General features: G+C 39.0%; 1 protein-coding gene across 2 annotated transcripts; it reads left to right on the top strand.

The window, feature by feature from the left end:
- Positions 1–401: 401 nt before the first annotated feature.
- Positions 402–18,212, top strand: pcnx2 (pecanex 2). Of its 2 annotated transcripts, none has more exons than XM_056761528.1 (34): positions 402–837; positions 1,263–1,462; positions 1,583–1,697; positions 1,873–1,912; positions 3,004–4,041; positions 5,269–5,410; positions 5,717–5,859; positions 5,956–6,034; positions 6,115–6,250; positions 6,472–6,614; positions 6,702–6,855; positions 6,945–6,977; positions 7,067–7,238; positions 7,314–7,424; positions 7,513–7,604; positions 7,863–7,972; positions 8,150–8,261; positions 8,344–8,436; positions 8,522–8,672; positions 8,857–8,998; positions 11,324–11,501; positions 12,008–12,116; positions 12,534–12,663; positions 12,997–13,055; positions 13,353–13,568; positions 13,647–13,900; positions 14,293–14,526; positions 15,153–15,256; positions 15,430–15,574; positions 15,652–15,882; positions 16,020–16,294; positions 16,369–16,529; positions 16,610–17,028; positions 17,195–18,212. In XM_056761528.1, the coding sequence occupies exons 1-34, from the start codon at positions 685–687 to the stop codon at positions 17,321–17,323; spliced, it is 6,003 nt and encodes a 2,000-aa protein (XP_056617506.1). In that variant the 5' UTR covers positions 402–684; the 3' UTR covers positions 17,324–18,212. The 2 variants fall into 2 exon arrangements, with proteins under 2 accessions (XP_056617506.1, XP_056617505.1); XM_056761527.1 differs by having other exon boundaries at positions 404–837; positions 17,192–18,212.
- Positions 18,213–18,935: the final 723 nt, after the last annotated feature.

Genomic DNA, 18,935 nt, shown 5'->3' with positions numbered 1-18,935 from the left:
CCCTCATCTCAATAATCAGTGACAAACTATTTTACATAACAGATGTTTTTAGTCCACAGCATCTTTACAGTGACAGAATAGTGACTGAATTTACAAAAATATCCTAGTTGAGAAGTAGGCTAAACATTCTTATTTCTTAATCCTGTGCTATGTTACCAGTAACTACATGCAAACTTCATTTAGGCTAATAGAATACCGACCCACAAACTTAATTTTTTTCTGTCTATCTTCCAAATGCCACCATCGGACCGAGCAGTGACAAAAGCCGCAAGGTAAAGTGTCAGGTACCTATGGGACAAGAGTAAAAGTTGCCATAAGGATACATTTGATCTATAACTCCTTATCCACGTCATTTCATGGTTAACATTGTCTTTCGTCAAAGAGAACAGGGTGGGGGCGCATGACTCTGTGAGTAGAGCGCATCATGAATCAGTCCATTCCTCCTCTTCCTCGCTCATTGTGAAGCATGCTGCTGTGCACCTTTCACCACAGAAATCCAGCGTTTTTATGTTGGGGAATAGGAAGCAAATGCGTGGACGATGAAAAAGAAAAATAAACGACTTCGAGGAAGGATGTAGAGACAGCTTCTGTAAATATGTAATTTCGCGTAGGGAAGAGGACGGCGGTGTGAATTCGTAGCTTGCGTAGCAGCATGACATATTTGTAGCAAACATCACCGCAAACATGGGCTCTCAGGTTGTGCAAACGTTACGCCAAGGGGTCTGGGCTTCACTGACCGGCGGATGGTACCATGATCCAGACCAGAATAAATTCAACAATTCATGTCACCTCTATTTATGGATGTTTTTGCTTATGCTTCCGTTATCTCTTCATTTGGTGAGTGATACAATGTCGCAGGCCGGCGATGATGTTGTAGTCTGCGAATATGAAGCTTTGAATGCTCCTGAACATTTCCCTTTAGGACATGTTTCTCAAAAGAAATTCATTTAATTTACATACAGATATATTTTACGTGTCAGTTTTAGTGTTACGGTTTCTGAGATGGCACTGTCGCATTTTTCTCCTGCATCGCCTACAGTACACTTGATGGAGCGCATGACCGCCAGTATTGTTGTTGTTCAGAAACTAAAGTGTGTGTGATTCTTAAGAGCATGCATAGATGTTTAAAATCACACAATAAATAAAATAACAATAAAGCATCATCAATAATTATGACAATGGACTGTGTTATTATTATTGTTACAGATTATAAATCTCCCTGTCTGTCATGGCTGTGATCTGTGTTTTTCTCTTTTCTTCAGGCTCTTCCACCCACCACTGCTACCCTTAGCATCTACTGCTCCTCAGTGACAGTTTTCTTCGTTGTCATTAAGATGGTAAATTATCGCCTCCATCTGATGTTCGATCGGGGTGACATTGTTGCCCAGAATAGTGTGCCTGACATCAGTAAAGGTGTAGACAAGAAAAGCAATGCGTCTGATTCCTGTCTTCCATCTTTGAGGTACTTGGCCCATTTAATGACTTCAGTATTAGAACAAGCGTGTCTTGTCCTTACAGCACACACATTGATCAACTGCCAAAAGTATTTTGCTTAATATTTGTGAACTTTTCCAATCTACAGAAAGAGCAGCACAGTGCCTGATAGCGTTGCCACATCAGTATTGACCAAAAACAAACAGAGTCCAGTAATACAGGTCACAGTGAAACAGACGGAGAAAGACCCTGGACTTATTGGAGTAAGTAACACTTAAAGTATCATTTTAACAGGGTAAATAGTTTTGGTAAATGTAAATTTGATAGTAATATACTTAGCAAGAAGAAAATTAATATTATACTGTACAGTATGTGTTGCTGTCCAGGTTTGAATGCTAAAATCCTCTTCTGTTAATCATGCTTTCTACAACTGTGAAGGAGTGTCCAAAATCTGAGGAAGCACAGAGGAGCACAGAGGGTATGTAACGGCTTCAATTATAGATCTGGCCGGGTTTTAGTGCAACGCAATCCTTACAAATCTGGGAGCAGCCTGTCCAGATATATCACCGTAAGGGTCTGTCACAAAGCCTAGCATATGGACTGAGGAATAGTGTGACTGCTGTCTTGCCTCAGTTACATGTCACACTGATGTGAGTGTGTGTAGGATATCAGTGTGACATCCCGCCAGACCTCTGAGAAAGAGTCTGACAGCTTCGCCACTAAGCCCAAACATAGTTTTGCAGCTACAGTCTATTCTAAAATTCATACATTATCCAGAATATCTGGTCAATGTTGGTGCTATCAATTGATTAAACGTGTAATTGTATGATATGCAGATTAATTAAAAAGGATTGATATTTTATAGAGGAGTAAATCATTAAATTGACATTACAAAGAGGGATTTTGGAAGTTTTTTATTATTAAGCCTCTCATTGGCCCGTGCAGTCCACATACATCTGTTTTGTGTAATCAAGTTTGTCCATCTGTCCGAAATAGACTTAGGGGCTGTTTACACATGTCACATTTTTTGTTCCATCTGGGCTGTTTTTTATTGTCGGTTTATGTACACAAGTCGGACTGATATCTTTGGCTGTTTAATTTGTTTGGTATCACGTCTCGCTGTTTTAAGGTATACCGTATGCCTTATCTTAAGATACTGCATAAATGAAAACCTTTCATGCACCCTATGGGCTCATTCTCTTTTTGTTCTGTCTAGTCATCTTTGAATGTGGAAATGCACCCTGTGTGAACATAAAAACGTCTTTCGGTGGTGTTTCAAGCTTAAAATTGAAAAAATCTTGACATTATTTAGCATATCCTGCTTCTGTTAAAACAGGATTGAACACTTGCTACATTCACTACACATTCATGCATTGGCAGATGCGTTTATCCTAAGTGACTTTTAAGGTATACTCAAATACATTTCATCAATACTGAATGCGTGTTCCCCAGGAATCAAAGCCATAACCTTTGCTTTGCTAATGCAACACTCTATCACTTGAGTATCATGATGCTCAAGTCAAATCTTTCACTGATATAATAAAAATGTCTTCTGTTTTGCTTTTGCAGGCCAGGATGATGAAAGGTCTAGGCCAGAGGCTGAAAAGAGACTCACTCCTGAGGATGTGTTCAGTCCCAACACTGACCAGTCTGCCCCACTTCTGCAAGGAGAGCAGATTCCATCAGCCCACAGAGACAACGCTGATGATAATCAACCTCCCACAGTTAATGAGGAAGACGATATAGAAGAGAAAGAGAAACCCCCCACTGACCCCAACAACAATAATACATCTCCAGAAATCACAAGAGAGGTTGATAATGGAGAAACGCCCGAGGAGAATTATTGCTCAGACGAAATTGCTGTGGTACTGGTGGACAACTCGAGTCCTTCCGCCCACCTGGATGAAAGCGATACGGTGAAGATCACTATCACAATGAGCTGTGACCCACAGACAGCAGCAGAGCTGAAGGAGTCGGTCAAACTCAGCATCCTAGAGTTGGCTCAGGGAGAATCTGGCAGTTCTGTCAAAATTCCTGTCATCACCTTTGATTCGCCTCACGAAGCCTCTACTGGGGATGAAGAAGAAGAAGTACCAGATTCAGGGGACAAATCTGTTCAGGAGCAGTCGGAACGTCAAGACAGCCTCCTCGCCAAAGAGCCAATAAGTTCAGATTCTGCTCAGGAGTGCAAAGAAATAGAAAGCAATGAGAAGGAAATGACTATTCTGAGCCCTCAGCTGACTAACAACAGCTCCTCGGGCATTGACGTGAACTCCCACCTTGATGAAAATGACCCCCCTGAGCTGAAGCCTGATGCTGATGGATTCTTGCAGATTCCATCGGCGTATATGAGGTGTACGCAAAGTGGAAGAACCCACGGTAGGGGACTCAGCATTGACAGTGGACGGGACGCCGTTCTCATTAGCCACAAATCTAAAGACAAACTCTGCACAATGACCTCCTCCAAATCAGACCTGGAAGCCAAGGAGGGTCAGATACCCAATGAGTCCAACTTTGTCGAGTTTGTTTCTTTGCTGGAGTCTATCAACAGCACCAGATTTGGAGGAGGAAATCAGGCTGATGAGGAGAAAGAAGAAAATAATGAAAGTAGGTTTACACGTCAGTTCTGTTTTTAAAGATAATAATGGTAATGTTTTCGATGTGAAATAAGTTGCTTAGCTTTATTTTTCTAAAAAGTATGAACATTTCATCTACAGTGTAAGAAAAAATATAAAAAAATCTACCCAAGCTGTCTCTGAGTACCTTTTAAAAAGAGGTCTTAATATGTACTATTCAGGCTCAGATATGTATAAATTTGGTAAGTACTGCACTAATATGTACTCCTTGGTAACATTGTGTACCTTTGAGCTACTGATAAGGTTCACTTTTTGAAGTTGTTCCACCCCAGTGACAGCCTGGGTATGTTTTTGACCATTTTTTCTGATAGTGTATGTTCACTCTTAATAATAAAGGTGTTTCATTATACCAGAAGAGCCTTTATTGTGTAAATGGTTCCATAAAGAACCAATAACCCCCAGAGAACTTTTCCGTTCTCTGGCTCTCTGTGGCAAAAAAGCTTTCCAGATTATATATATTTTTTTAAATCGATGGTTCTTTAGAGATCGGGTAACACACACAGTTTCTGCCAATCTCATATTAATCTTGAGTACCTATAGAGTTGTAATACAAACATGTATCTTCGAAGAGTATTTAGTTTAATCAAATTCATAAAAGAGAGATACAGCTGTATGATTATTTCCAGAAAAAGACGAGTTGCTGGTGGCTGGGAGGGGGACGGCGTTACAGCACGGGCACACAATACATCATCGCATTATTCCTTCATGTTTTTTACATTATGCATGTAAACAACAAAACACAGACATATGACTTAGTTTGACTTACATTTACATTTATACATTTGGCAGACGCTTTTATCCAAAGCGACTTACAGAGCATTATACTATACTATACTATACATGTTTCTGAGTATGTGCAATCCCTGTGATCTATCCCATGACCTTGGCAGTGCTAGCGCCACGCTCTAACCGCAGAGCTACAGGAAAGACTTACTGCGTGCAGTTCATGTCCGGCATCTTTATGCACCGGGCTATTTCTTTCTCCTTGCCGTGGGCGTGCTTTTCTGGGAGACCTGCCCAATGAATGAATTAGGATGTTCTCCCATCTTTAAAGAACCTTTGACTGAAGTGTTCTTTGTGAAACAAAAAAAGGGTTCTTCTATGGCATCGCTGTGAAGAACCCTTTATGCTCCAAGAGTGTTGGGTGATGTCAGTGGCATAGATTGCATAGTTGTGCTTATGTTTTAACATGTTTCAGAGCAAAGCACAGTGACAGAAAAGACCTCGGAGGTCAAGGAGTCTACAGGACAACCAGAACGTCCCAATCCTCCAAACAGTCTGACCACAGATACAGTGAAAACCTTTCCAGAAACTCTCATTCCTATTGTCTCACCAGAAAGGTATTGTAGCATTTGATGGTTATAAAGGAAGCTGAGATGGGATAGAATTTAACCTGAAGTCTTATGTTTTTTTTCTGCTAAAGTGCATTTTAATATGGGCTTCACAAAATAAGAATATAATTACTATAAGATTAAACTCTTGATAACAATATAAAAGCTGTGTGAAGGATATGAATGCAGTTTAGCTTTAAAAGCGATTTAATAATGTCTAAAAATGAAGTAAACATGGTAAGTTTTTTTTAAAGTACAGCAAATCAACTGAGCATATGTGTTTCGGGGTTCATTTTCTTTGACATGCTCTTACAGTCCACATACAGATAAGGAGAGGGATCCAGACTATGATTCTCTGCCCTCACAAACATCACAGTCAGAGAGTTCAATGCTACAGGTCATCTGTAGACCAGAGGCTACATCTAAAGAAGAGGCATACACGTTCCACACTGTTCACAGTAAGTCATGTTTTACAGTTTTTTAGACATTGTAGAGACAATAAACATTGTTTTCCATTATTTGTCATGTCATATATCGCTTATGATTATTTGCAGGAGAGAGACCACGGAAACTGTACAATGAAAGAGCTCTAAACTTACCGCTTGGTGCTGAGCTCATCACTGGCAACATATGGTACGATATGGTAAGACTTCTTTACAATATAAGGTTTCTTTAAACTCTGTTTAAGATGTTTGATGTTTTTTTTCTATTAGTGATCTCCTCTCCACGTCGTCTAACTCCGAGTGTCAGGATGGGTCATTAGGAGGACCTGCCGATTGCCCGTTCCAGCGACGCATCCTTCCAACTCGACGTCTCCGGCCAAGAAGAACCCATCCGGAAATCTTTCAGGTGTACAATCTTTTCTCCACACAGTAACTATCAGCTAATTATGTATTTATTTTCATTCCACACTTGTGAAATAGGAATGTGTTTTTCCATATAGTTTGTGAGAAAGGACAGTTCTTAACAAATATATTAGAGACTATTAGATACTATTAGATACAAACTAACAAATGTATCATTTATATCAAAATCGAAACAACTAAATCGTTTTTATTTGTAATACCCAGGAGGAGGATTCTTTGGATGACTCCTCTGAGACGTCAACCCAGGAGAAACCCTCAAGAAAGCTCTACTACAAGATAAAGGTTTTTCCAGGGAAATGGGTGAACATATTGTATGATCGGTTAACCTTGCTGGCATTGTTCGACAGGTGGGGGTACTGGTGAAAAATCATCACATTTTTATGTATATCACACTTGTTTTCCACAACAACTAAAAGATTGTTTCATTTTTGCAGGAACAAAGATATCACCGAGAACATTGTGGCTATATTCTTGGCTTTCCTGGTGGCTTTTCTTGGGTTTGTGCTGCTAAATGAAGGCTGCTTCAAAGACATCTGGGTCTTTCAGTTCTGCCTGGTCATTGCTAGCTGTCAGTATTCTTTGCTGAAGGTATTGCTTTGCTCACTGTGAACTTTAGTTTTGTAGAATGAAAAAAAAAAAAGACCTGTCTTTTGCTTAAACCTCCTATGTTTTTATAGAGTGTTCAACCAGATGCAGCATCACCTACGCATGTGAGTTTGATTCACAATACTGTAGTTGTATTTAAAAGGATTTGGAAAGTTGATACCAATGCATTTGTCCTTCACATCAATGTTCACAGGGACATAATCAAATTGTCGTCTATAGTCGCGCTGCATTTTTCTGTATGTTCTGTGGCCTTATTTGGATTTTGGAGATTGTGTTGAGAACGCCAGACCTCCCAGTGTTCACTGTCTATAGCATCACCATAGTAACTTCAGATTTCCTCCAGTATTTAAAAGACATTTTAGTCGGTAAGTGTTTTTCTGAGTTGAAACGTACATGAATAGATATGAAAATGGGGTTTAATGTTCATCTGATTTTTTTAGGGTTTACATGCTGCTTCCCTGTAACGTTTCTTCTTGGCGTCTTTCCGCAAATCAACACCTTTTTTATATACTTTTTGGAACAAATTGACATGCACTTATTTGGAGGTACAGGTCTGTATCCATGCTGTTTTTTATTTAGAAAATGGACCATCGAAGTTAAAAAGGAATATAAACTGTTGCCTGCCTCTTTTCTGCCCAGCTGCAACTGGACTCCTGTCAGCCGTGTACTGCATTGTGCGGAGTATTATAGCAGTATCTTTACTCTACGGTTTCTGTCTCGGTGCTTTGAAGGTAAGATTTGTTAAGAATTTAAGATTTTTACAAAAAATATGTTTATAAAGTATTATAATAAAAAATACTTCAAGAATGCAAGGTCGTCATGTAACAATCATATAAGATTACAAGAAATAGTCTCTTGTTCACAAGGAGCAATGACCTATTGCATTTAAACGAAAGTAAAGCTTGATTTTCTTTTGATTTCTTGGTGCTTTTGTCATTCAATGAACTTGAATATGGACTCTCACCTCCGCAATAATATTCTCTTTAAAGGAGCCTTGGAATGAACAGCATATTCCGGCACTTTTCTCTGGCTTCTGTGCACTGCTGGTGGTCCTGTCTTATCATCTCAGTCGACAAAGCAGCGATCCATCAGTGTTATTGTAAGACCGTTTATGCTCTATTCACAGTTCATTTGTTAGGGACACTTTCAATTTCTTTTTTAGTGGTTTAGTGAGGAGAGATGTCTTAAAAGAGAACATTATAGAACCGAATGCTTTGGGAGTCAAATGTTTACGCCAATGCACTGTTGGTAAGCAAGTATGTATCTTTGATCTTAGCTCTTTGATGAAGTCGAAGCTGATGCCATCTCTTGTGCATGAGGATGATGAGGAGGAGGAGACATCTACTGAGAACACAGACCCTCTGCCAGAGAAACTCAAAAACTCTGTGGTAGGATTTAGTTTTGATATGGTCTTATGTTTGCTTCTAATGATCAAATGCGTTGATCAAAAGACATATTTGTATTTTGCAGAAAGAAATTTTGCTGTCAGATCTCGTTGTCTGTATCCTCGTTTCAGTTTTGACCTTTGCAGTTACTGCCAGCACTGTTTTCCTGTCTCTAAGGGTGAGGTTCTATTTAAAAGGGGATCTTAATTATTAATCCCCTGTCTGGAAACTGGTGCCTAAACTAATGCTTTTCTCATTCACAGCCATTTGTGTCCATAGTGCTGTATGCTTTAGCGGCCACTGTGGGCTTTGTCACCCACTATATCATCCCTCAGTTACGAAAACACCATCCCTGGATGTGGATCTCTCACCCTGTGCTGAAGAGTAAAGAGTACTCACAGTTTGAACCTAGAGGTGAGACAGTTCACTTGTCTGCGTTTGCAGATTCATACTGTATGATTGTCATAAAGAGTGAAATGCTGTCATACCTCTGTTTGTGTATTTATATAATGAACTAATGTGAATCTTTATTAAAAATAAAATAATTGGCCAAAATTGAGAAAAGTTCCTCAAGTTGTCCTTCATGCATGCTTTTCAGAGGATGCTCATCTGATGTGGTTTGAGCGGCTCTATGTGGGGCTGTTGAGCTTTGAAAAGTATGTTGTTTACCCCGCTATCGTCCTCAGTGCACTTACCAATGATGGCTTCAACCTGAGCCATCAAAAGAAACTTGGAATACAGTAAGTGTACTTCCCATTAATCTTACAAAACATTCTTAGTATTTGGAAAACATTGAAGTGATAGTTCACCCAAATATTAAAATTCTGTCATCAGTTACTCACCCTCTTGTCATTTCAAACCTGTATGACTTTCTGCCGCAGATCAAAAATGAAGGTATTTAAAAAATGTATCTTATTTTGTATTCTGCGGGAAGTCATACAGGTTTGAAATGATAATAGGGTGAGTAAATGTTGACAGAATTTGTATTTCTTTAACTTTTTTAAGAGAAGAATCCCATAATTGACATTAATCATACCCATATTTTAAATGAGTTAGTATGTTCAGAGGTGGACAGAAACGAAGTAAATTTACCTGAGTATTCTACTTAAGTACACTTTTTGAGTATCTGTACTTGTACTTTAACTTCACTACATTCGAAAGACAAATATCATACTTTTTTACTCCACTACATTTATAAGATGGTTCAAAAGTGGAAAATGGTTTCTATGTAGCGGGTTTTTCTATGTGCGCAATTTATCTGACTTGCGATATACCGGGACCTTTTACTGTTGCTAAGTATTTCCGTTTTTCTAAGCTTGCCGTTTTACGCCAAGCTTTGAATGGCCATTAGGCAGATTTTTTTACTCAAATCTGGCAACTCTGGGATCTTCCCCGCTAAACTAATGTAAACGTCGGCGCTGCTACACTGTTGATAGCGATCTAAAAGGCAAATAGAACAATAAAAGATAAAAAAGGCGCATGTTAAAGTGTGGTTTAATCATCTGTGGGTTACGATCAGTCAAAGATCGTAGAAACATTGTCATGAAAATGATCGGCATAACGGCTAAACGGTAAATAAGCATCACATACACCTTGAGCTACGCGTGCATGTTAACTTCTGATCTGTTGCTATATTATTTAAAGCCATTTGGAAAATAATCTTTTTTACTGAAGTATGCCTAACTATAGTTGAAGTATTCGAGTTGAAATAAAAATAATAGAACCCTGCCCGAAATAAACATAAAATGTAATGGATTTAATGGTTATAATGGGAATTGTACTTTGGATACTTGTCTACTTGTATGTTATGGATTCTATTGGTGGGATGGTAAATCATTTTGGAATAAAACCCAAAACACACTACAAAGTAATTTAATTTAATTTAAAAATCTCATTCTAATTTAAAAAATCATTGTTTTTTTTCAGCAGGGATGGTATTTGCTGTAAAACCACAGTATCCACAAATTTACCATTTTCTACATAGGAACCATACTCCAATTAATAATCTTTATTAAAACCACAGCAACTAAAAATACCATAGTTTCATTATACTAGATATAGTTTATGTTTGTAGTTAAATTATGGTAATACAAATGGTAATTAATCCAACAAACACATGGCTTCTACACTTTACTATTAACAAGAACCTTACAACTTACTGGTAAATTGCTGCTAAAACTGGAAAAGGTAATATAACAAAAAAAAACACTACTCATAAAAACCTATAGGCCTAAACTAAAAATATATGTGCTAAGACCACTGATACTGTGAGCTGCTCAGTGTATTCAGTAGGTTGCTTCAAAGGCATAAGGTATACGACAATAAAACAATGCACAACTGACATCACGGAAATTTACTTTTAATACTTGAGTACTTTTAAAATCACATACTTCTGTTCTTTTACGTAAGTAAGAATATGTCTAAGAAAGTCTTTACGACTTTTACTTGTAGTGGAGTAATATTTGACCAGTAGTAAAGTTCCCTCGAGTAAGGAAGTTGTGTACTTCGTCCACCTCTGAGTATGTTAATATGAAGTTGCTAGCACATAACTCAAATTTCGCCTAAACTGTTGAAATGACGCCAGTGTCTACACACAACCATTCACCATTCTACAAAACAAGAGACTCACCTTTCCACACCCTCTTACTCACATTGCATTAACATAGGGATTTTTAATAAAGAAACTTACTAGAAAGGCGTAAAAAACACAATTAGTGACTAGTGAGGCAAATTATGAGACGGTTCACCTCACAAGTATGCAAGAAAATTTCATTCAATCAAGATCAGGCCATGATTCAATAAGTGACAATAACATTCCTGAATCTGTCAGTTCCCCAAAATAAAAAATTCCAATGTTTTCCATAAAGTAAACAAAAAAATCCCAAACTATGTACAATGTGATGATAAAAGCAGAAGTGATCTGTAGACCTTGAGCCATGAGCACCATTCTGAGTCCTCTGTGCTGTGATTGGCTGCAACCTGCACCACTCTGATTTCTATGTGCTGTGATTGGCTGTAACCTGCCTCTGCATCTGAGTGTCTCAGGCGTCTGTGTCTCGCTCCAGCTGTGATGTCTTGTTGATGACAGTTGCCGGGATGAAGCTTCTCCGTGCCTCCTTCTGCAATCCCAGCTATCAATTCCTCACGCTCATCTTCACCATCATCTTCTTTGAGTTTGACTGCAGCAGTGCCTCTGAAACCTTCCTGCTCAACTTCTTCATCATGTCTATCATCTTCAGCAAGGTCAGTTCTGCTCAACATGTCTGACACATTAGCACGGGAAATTTTTCAAACGGATAATAGTCTCAAACTACTATTTATATTAGCTATTAATATCCACAAAATCCACAACATCAGTGCAGATTGAATAGCTTGTCATTCAGTCCTTTAAATTCCTCACGATTAAATTTTTTTGTTATTTATACAATTTGTTCAACTGTTCAAAACGTTTACCATATTAGAATCTGTTCCGAAGAATCTCAACCATTTTCTCCTAAATCAACAAAGTTGGCAGACTCAGTAAAGCCTTAAGGTTTCATGTATCATCGTCATTTACACTCTCAAGTACAGTAGAAGAAACAAGGACATTAAAGAGTTACAACAATCTACAAAAGACACATTTTGAAAGAGGACATCTATTGTGTGAGACTCTAGACTAAAATAGAAGACAGCACATTTAGTAACCGGCCCTAAAATAACCTCTTTTGTTGTCTTTCAGAGACTAACAACGGCTCTTTGTTTTTTTATAGCTTTGGGATCTTCTCCACAAGTTGCACTTCATTTTGGTGTACATCGCTCCCTGGCAGATAGCTTGGGGTAGTGCATTTCACGCATTTGCGCAACCTTTCGCTGTACCTCGTATCCTTGAAATCTAAGTGGTTGTATTCCCTTACAAAAATATATGGGAATGTACTGGAAAATATAATGACATTATTTTCCAGTATATAGACAAATAAATGATTATTTCCTGTTTATCCAGAAAAATAATACATTTGCATGGAACCAAGAGCTTATATTTTCAGTATATGAAAAGCAGCAATTCCTTATGTATTATTTAATATATTGTAATGTTGTAATATATAAACACTTTATTATTCTAAATATTTTCAAATATATATTACATGATTTAATGTAATGACTGTTAATATATTTTCTTTGGCAAGGGGTTGTTAGTACAAAGATAGTTTCTCAATTATATCCTGTTACATTAAAGGATTGTTGTAACATGGTTAAAACATGACGGATAAAGTTGCTTAGCTTGACGGATGTACTTAGACTCTGCCATGCTCCTGGTACAGACGCTCATCACTACTCTCTTCTACACGCCCCTCAGTCCTTTCCTCGGAAGTGCCATATTCATTACCTCTTATCCACGACCTGTTAAGTTCTGGGAGAGGAACTACAAGTAAGATCCCTGCAGATCCCTTCTGAGTGATGTAATGCATTTCCAGCCTGCAGCATACTTGCACGCAAATGCAGTCTTCTGACCGCAAAGACGAAATGTGCATATTTCATTATTTTAAAAACATAGATGTGATTTTCTTTCATCCTGCTGGATTAAATGTCAAGCAGAGACCGAGCCGCACCATTTTGAATTATCGATCGAGGTTTCAACCACAGTTGTGATGACACAGAATGTTTTTGTTGTTTATATTAAACTTGAGTGGCGACAGACAGAAGCAAATTAAGTGAGGTGTACTACATGACTTTAACATTTTCTTTGGTTTGACATTTTCAGCACCAAACGCATTGACAATTCCAACAGTCGTCTGGTGTCCCAGGTTGACAAAGAGACTGGTAAATGCTGTTTATCTATTCATGTTTTACCACACATCAAAGAAACAGTAGATTGTAGTGTGAATAAAGATTTTTCACGTAAATGGCAATAAAAAATTTCTCATGTTTTTCCTACAGAAGTTAAAATAGATAATTTGGTCTATTTTTAATTCAGTCATGTCCTAAATCAATATGCACTAAATAAAAACAATAAAAAACACTTTTTTTGTATTATATTTGTCTTTCATGGAGTTTTGAACAAAGTTACATTTTAACAAAGAAAGTTAACTTATACATTTGCATATTCTGAATACCCAGGCTGCGATGACAACAACCTCAACTCAATCTTCTACGAGTACTTGACGCGCTCCCTGCAGCATTCTTTATGCGGGGATCTGATGTTGGGCCGCTGGGGGAACTATTGTTCTGGCGATTGCTTCATCCTGGCATCTGACTACCTTAACGCACTTGTTCACCTCATTGAGGTCGGAAACGGCCTGGTCACCTTTCAGCTGCGAGGCCTGGAGTTCAGGGGTAAATTGTAATGCTATTGCAGCGTTTCAGAGGTATCATAGTGCACACTGTGGCCATTCACGAAACTCTTTTCCTTAGGCACGTACTGTCAGCAGCGTGAGGTGGAGGCTATCACAGAGGGGGTGGAGGAGGATGATTCCTGTTGCTGCTGTGAGCCGGGCCATTTACCTCACATGCTGTCCTGCAATGCTGCCTTCAATCTGCGCTGGCTGGCCTGGGAGGTGACAACAACCAAGTATCTGCTGGAGGGCTACAGCATCAGCGAGAACAATGCTGCCACCATGCTGCAGGTCTATGACTTGCGCAAGCTGCTCATCACTTACTACATTAAGGTACCAGAAGTTTTATGATTTAAAGAGCGAGAAGGGATAGTTCATGCAAAAGGAACAAAAATCTGTCTTCATTTATTCACTCTGTATATGTCCCTTTCTTCTGCAGAACACTAAAGAAGATATTTTGAGAAATGCCACTGGTTTTGTAATGGAAGTCAATGGGGACCGATGTTGTTTGGTTACTAAATATCTTCTGTGTTCTGCAGAAAAAAAAGAAAATCATACAGATTTGAAATAACATAAGGCCAATTAAATGAATTTACATTTTGAATGAATTTTCATTTTATTAAAATGCTGTATCGTGTTTTTGATATACGATGTGATATAAATGTGTTTTTGAAATAATACCATAATTTTTGATTATCTTTATTCTTATTATTTTCTGTCTTCAGAGTATCATCTACTATCTGGTGATCAGCCCTAAGATGCAGATTTGGGTAAAAGATGAGTCCATGCAGGAAGCACTGCAGTCTTACAGTAAATGGCATCACATTGAGAAAGACCCAGCTGTGTTCAGCATGAAGATTGATGAGGACTATGTCCACTGTCTGCAGGGCGTCACAAGAGCCAGCTATTGTAATGTCTACCTGGAGTGGATTCAGTACTGTGCCAACAAACTAGAGGAGGTAAAGAGACCACACACAAAAGGCATTCACAGATTTGAACTGAAAACAGGGTCTTCGTAGAACAAGTTCTCTTTTTTATGTCTATTCTTTTTTATGTTCATTTTAGCCTGTTGCATCGCTCTTGATGCTCTTTTTAAGTGAAGTTGGGTTTGAATGTGGCATGTGAAAGTCTCTTTGAGAAACTGTGACTGTTGCACAGAACTATGGTATTGAAGCAGGTGTATAAATTGGGTTTTGTCAACACCTCCAGAGTCTTTGCACACCCACATTGTTTTGCTTTGTTAAACTGAAATGCTAAAGGTATAGTTCAACCAAAATATTGATGCTTTTTATCCCAAAGTTTACATATACTCACTCTCACGTCATTCCAAACCTGGATGAGTTTCTTTCTTCTGCAGAACACAGAAGAAGATACATTGAAGAAAGTTGGTAACCGAACAACACTGGCCACCATTGACTTCCATTGTGGACACAAAACCACCGAGACATTCCTCAAAATATTTTCTTTTGTGTTCCACAGATGAAAGTGTCGTATACAGGCTTTGAAAAGCATGAGGCTGAATACACGATGACAGATTTTTGTGAACTATCCCTATAAAACTAAAGAAGTTTTTTTGTGTGCCCAGTCTGTGGACAGTGATGAAGATTCCGCCTTGGTTACTCTGTGTTTCGCTCTGTCTGTACTCGGTCGAAGGTCCCTCAGCACAGCAGCACATAACAGATCCAACAGGTATACAGTATACTTAATATCCACCGTTTTAGTAAACCTAAACATACCAGCCAATCAGAATCAACATTTCCACAATGCCATGGTATAAATATGAATAACCTGTCCATCATGTAGCGGACTCGTCTAGTAAGATTAAGATCCTTCATTTTTACCACATCATTTTTTCTCTGCAGTTTGGATTCATTCCTCTATGGCTTCAACTCGCTGTTCAAAGGTGACTTCCGCATCGCTGCTAAAGATGAGTGGGTGTTTGCTGATATGGACCTGCTGCAGACGGTGGTGGCCCCAGCTGTCAGAATGAGTCTGAAACTTCACCAGGTAAGATAAAGAATCATATTTAACAAGCGTTTCATGTACAGTTACCACACAGATCATTTACCTTTCACATTATACAGGACCACTTCACAAGCCTGGAGGAGACTGAAGAGCCTGCCTTGCTTTACGAAGCCATCAGTAACTACAAGAGCAGTCTGGTGATCTGTCACGAGAGCGACCCCGCCTGGCGGAGAGCGGTACTGTCCAGTCGAGACACGCTGCTCACACTCCGGCACATGGTGGATGAAGTGCAAGAAGAGTACAAGATCATCATGCTCTACAAACGCCATCTCAGCTTCAAAGTTATAAAGGCAAGATAGCAAAATGTTCTGCTTTAAGTGATAGTTCGTCCAAAATGGACATTTCTGTCATCATTTACTATTTCTTAGGATCCATCATTTGCTGTTGTATGTTAATAATCGTTAATCATTAGCTTTTTTCCATTCAGATCAATAAAGAGTGCGTGCGAGGGCTTTGGGCAGGCCAGCAACAGGAGTTGGTCTTCCTCCGCAACCGTAATCCTGAGCGCGGAAGCATCCAGAACTCAAAGCAGGCTCTGAGGAACATGATCAACTCCTCCTGTGACCAGCCTCTTGGTTATCCCATGTTTGTGTCCCCGCTCACCACCTCTTACATGGGGACTCACAAGCAAATAAGGAACATATGGGGCGGCCCCCTCAGTTTGGAAAGCATTCGTGCCTGGCTGCACTCCAAGTGGTTTCGGTATGCATGAGGCACAAAGGTTTTGACATTTAATGTCCATTTCCATAATCTAAAAAACGCTGTGCTTCTGTCAGGGTGAGAAAGGACAACCTCACCAGCTGTAACAGCGGCACGAACATGGAAGATGTAGATTGTGCCGGATCTTCCTTCAGTCAGAATCAGAACTCTGCAACCTCTCAGAGTTTAAGCCAGCATCACGGCCGACCTCGCAGCTCTCAGTCCAGACATCACGGAGGTCAGACACGAAAACAGAGTTGAATATAAATGATTGTTACCCTGTATTATGTTTATGCTCGTTGATCTTTCTCCTTGCAGCCCACCAGGAGTATCGCAGTCGCTCAGTGCAACCTCAGAGCCAACGGCCCCCCGTCACCAGTCGATCCGGCCCCATCCTGGACAGCCAGCACGGCTCCGGAGGTCCCGGCTTGGCTCAGCGGCTCTCCAACAGCCAGCTATCTTTCAACACCTCCTCCATCGCCTCTGTGTTCTCCCAGGTGCCGCGACTGTCCACCACAGGTCCTCTGGCTTCAGCCGCAGGTCACCATCGCTCTGGCCAGGTTTCTTCGTCCAGCTCCACATTGAGTCTGCTGTTCGGAAAGAGGAGCTTCTCCAGCGGTTTGGTGATCTCTGGCCTCTCAGCAGCTGAGGGGGGAAACACCAGCGACACCCAGTCCTCCAGCTCCGTCAACATCGTCCTAGGACCATCCTATCGCTCAGCGAGTCGTGCAACCCAGGTGAGTTTATGCATCTTAGCAAAATCTAAAGCGTTGCATTTGAGGTATACATTTTTATAATCGTGTGCTTTCCCACAATTTTTGTGTTGCTATTGGTACAGAATTTTTTCTAAAAACAACAAACATCAATTTCAGACTACATTATTAGCTTCTTTCTTTTCAGCAGTGGACTTCAGAAACTTATGAGAGCATAGATGCTTCTTCGACCTTTACCACGGGCCCGAAGGTCCAGAGCACCGATAAGAGCCAAGAAGACTCGGTCTTTCATGAAGCACCGGAGCAGAAAACCATATGAGAACGCGATCACCAAATGCCTCAGCCCAGCATGTCCTCCTGACAGTAATGTACATTACAGGTTTTTAACTCAAACATCTGCCTTGTGTAGAATTAATTGTAAGGATCCTACTTAAGGGAAAAGAACTTAAGAAAATAAATAAGAGTGCCAAAACTGCTTGCATTTATGTCTAAACCCATACATTTGAATATATGGGAGGGCAGGTTACAGGAGCAGAGTGCATTTGGTAGTGCGTTTTGAGTGCATGTACTTTACCATCACAGTGGGGGTTGTTTTCTGGAGTGAAAATAAAGATTGTTAAATAATGTGACATCGCCTGACTAAAGAAAAGGTCAGATATGATTGCATTGCTGTTTTTCTAAATACTGGTGTATTTAAATGTGTTGTGATTCAGGTTTGTCTTTGGTATATATTGATACATACGATCAAGGATTCCACTTATAGATGCACCAGAATGTGACAAGCAAAAAATGTCATTTATATTATGACAAAACAGACACTTACTGGCTTACTGTTATTGTAAGGTAACACAAATACATGTGTGCTGCAGTGTCTTTAAGTGTGGCAGGCACAATATAATAAGTATTGACTTTATTCGCTCAGATCAGTAAATTCCTCCAATAGGATGAAATGATTGAGTTTAATGGATCTGGAACTACATACAAAAGCATAATGTTGTATGTTTTTACTGAGGGAGATGTGTGGCTTCCAGTATATTTATTACTGTACGTGATATGGGGGGTATGTACGATGTGTTGTAATATCTAATATTTCATGGCAAGTCTAGCCCTTTAATAATGACTGAATATTATAATGCTCCTAAAAAACAGGGAGATCTTGACACATAAATCCACTCCATAACACAATTTGAATAAAAAAAGAAAAACACTTTCTCTTGTTTGTCTTTTCATGTTTGTATGGAGTTTTACTTTTGTGAACATGTATACAACCGCTAAACATATTTGGAGACCAAATCATCATTTCTAGATGTATTGAGGCCATTCCAGTTGAATTTAAACAAAATCGAACCTGAGGAGTGACAAAGTCATCCAACAGCAAAGTGAAAGACTGACTTCATGACAAGTCACATGAAAACTGTTATTACATAAAAAATATGTGAGAACTTTTTCTTGTTTTCTTTGCAGTATTTGAGGTCTGTCAAAATACAGAGCATATTTTCTGTAGTATTTTGACCTGTTTCTACAGTTTTAATTTTTTTGCAAATAAATCTCCATAGAAACAATATTTGTATTTGAAATTCGGTAGAAATATTGTTGGAAGTTCACTGAATGAATGAAAAATATTAATTTTACCTAAACACATACCTATAACAATTTTTTTTTGAAATGGTCTATTCATTTTATCTGCGGCTGTATGTAGAAATCAACATTGTAAATGTGTTATGATTATTTTGGCATGTTAATTAGTTATTACAGAAAAGAATGCAAGTTCTCTATAATGGATTATATACTATATACTTTAAGGAACTGTCAACACTTACAGTCATTACTGTGTTATTTAATGGACCAAAGTCTTAGTGTATACATGACATTTACATTTAGCAGATTTAGCTTTTATCCAAAGTGACTAACAGATGGGGTAAATAATAGAA

Source organism: Triplophysa dalaica, chromosome 11 (genome assembly GCF_015846415.1).
Source record: "Triplophysa dalaica isolate WHDGS20190420 chromosome 11, ASM1584641v1, whole genome shotgun sequence".
In the NCBI taxonomy this organism is placed as follows: domain Eukaryota; kingdom Metazoa; phylum Chordata; class Actinopteri; order Cypriniformes; family Nemacheilidae; genus Triplophysa; species Triplophysa dalaica.
The sequence above is the reverse complement of the archived record's forward strand: the minus strand, read 5'-3'. Positions and strand labels throughout refer to the sequence as shown.

Excerpts from the sequence above, each read along its gene's own strand:
- pcnx2 (XM_056761527.1), top strand. The coding sequence starts at position 685 with ATGGGCTCTCAGGTTGTGCAAACGTTACGCCAAGGGGTCTGGGCTTCA. Across the intron at positions 838-1,262 it reads TTCCGTTATCTCTTCATTTG|GCTCTTCCACCCACCACTGC; the intron begins GTGAGTGATACA and ends TCTTTTCTTCAG. Across the intron at positions 4,042-5,268 it reads GAAAGAAGAAAATAATGAAA|AGCAAAGCACAGTGACAGAA; the intron begins GTAGGTTTACAC and ends AACATGTTTCAG.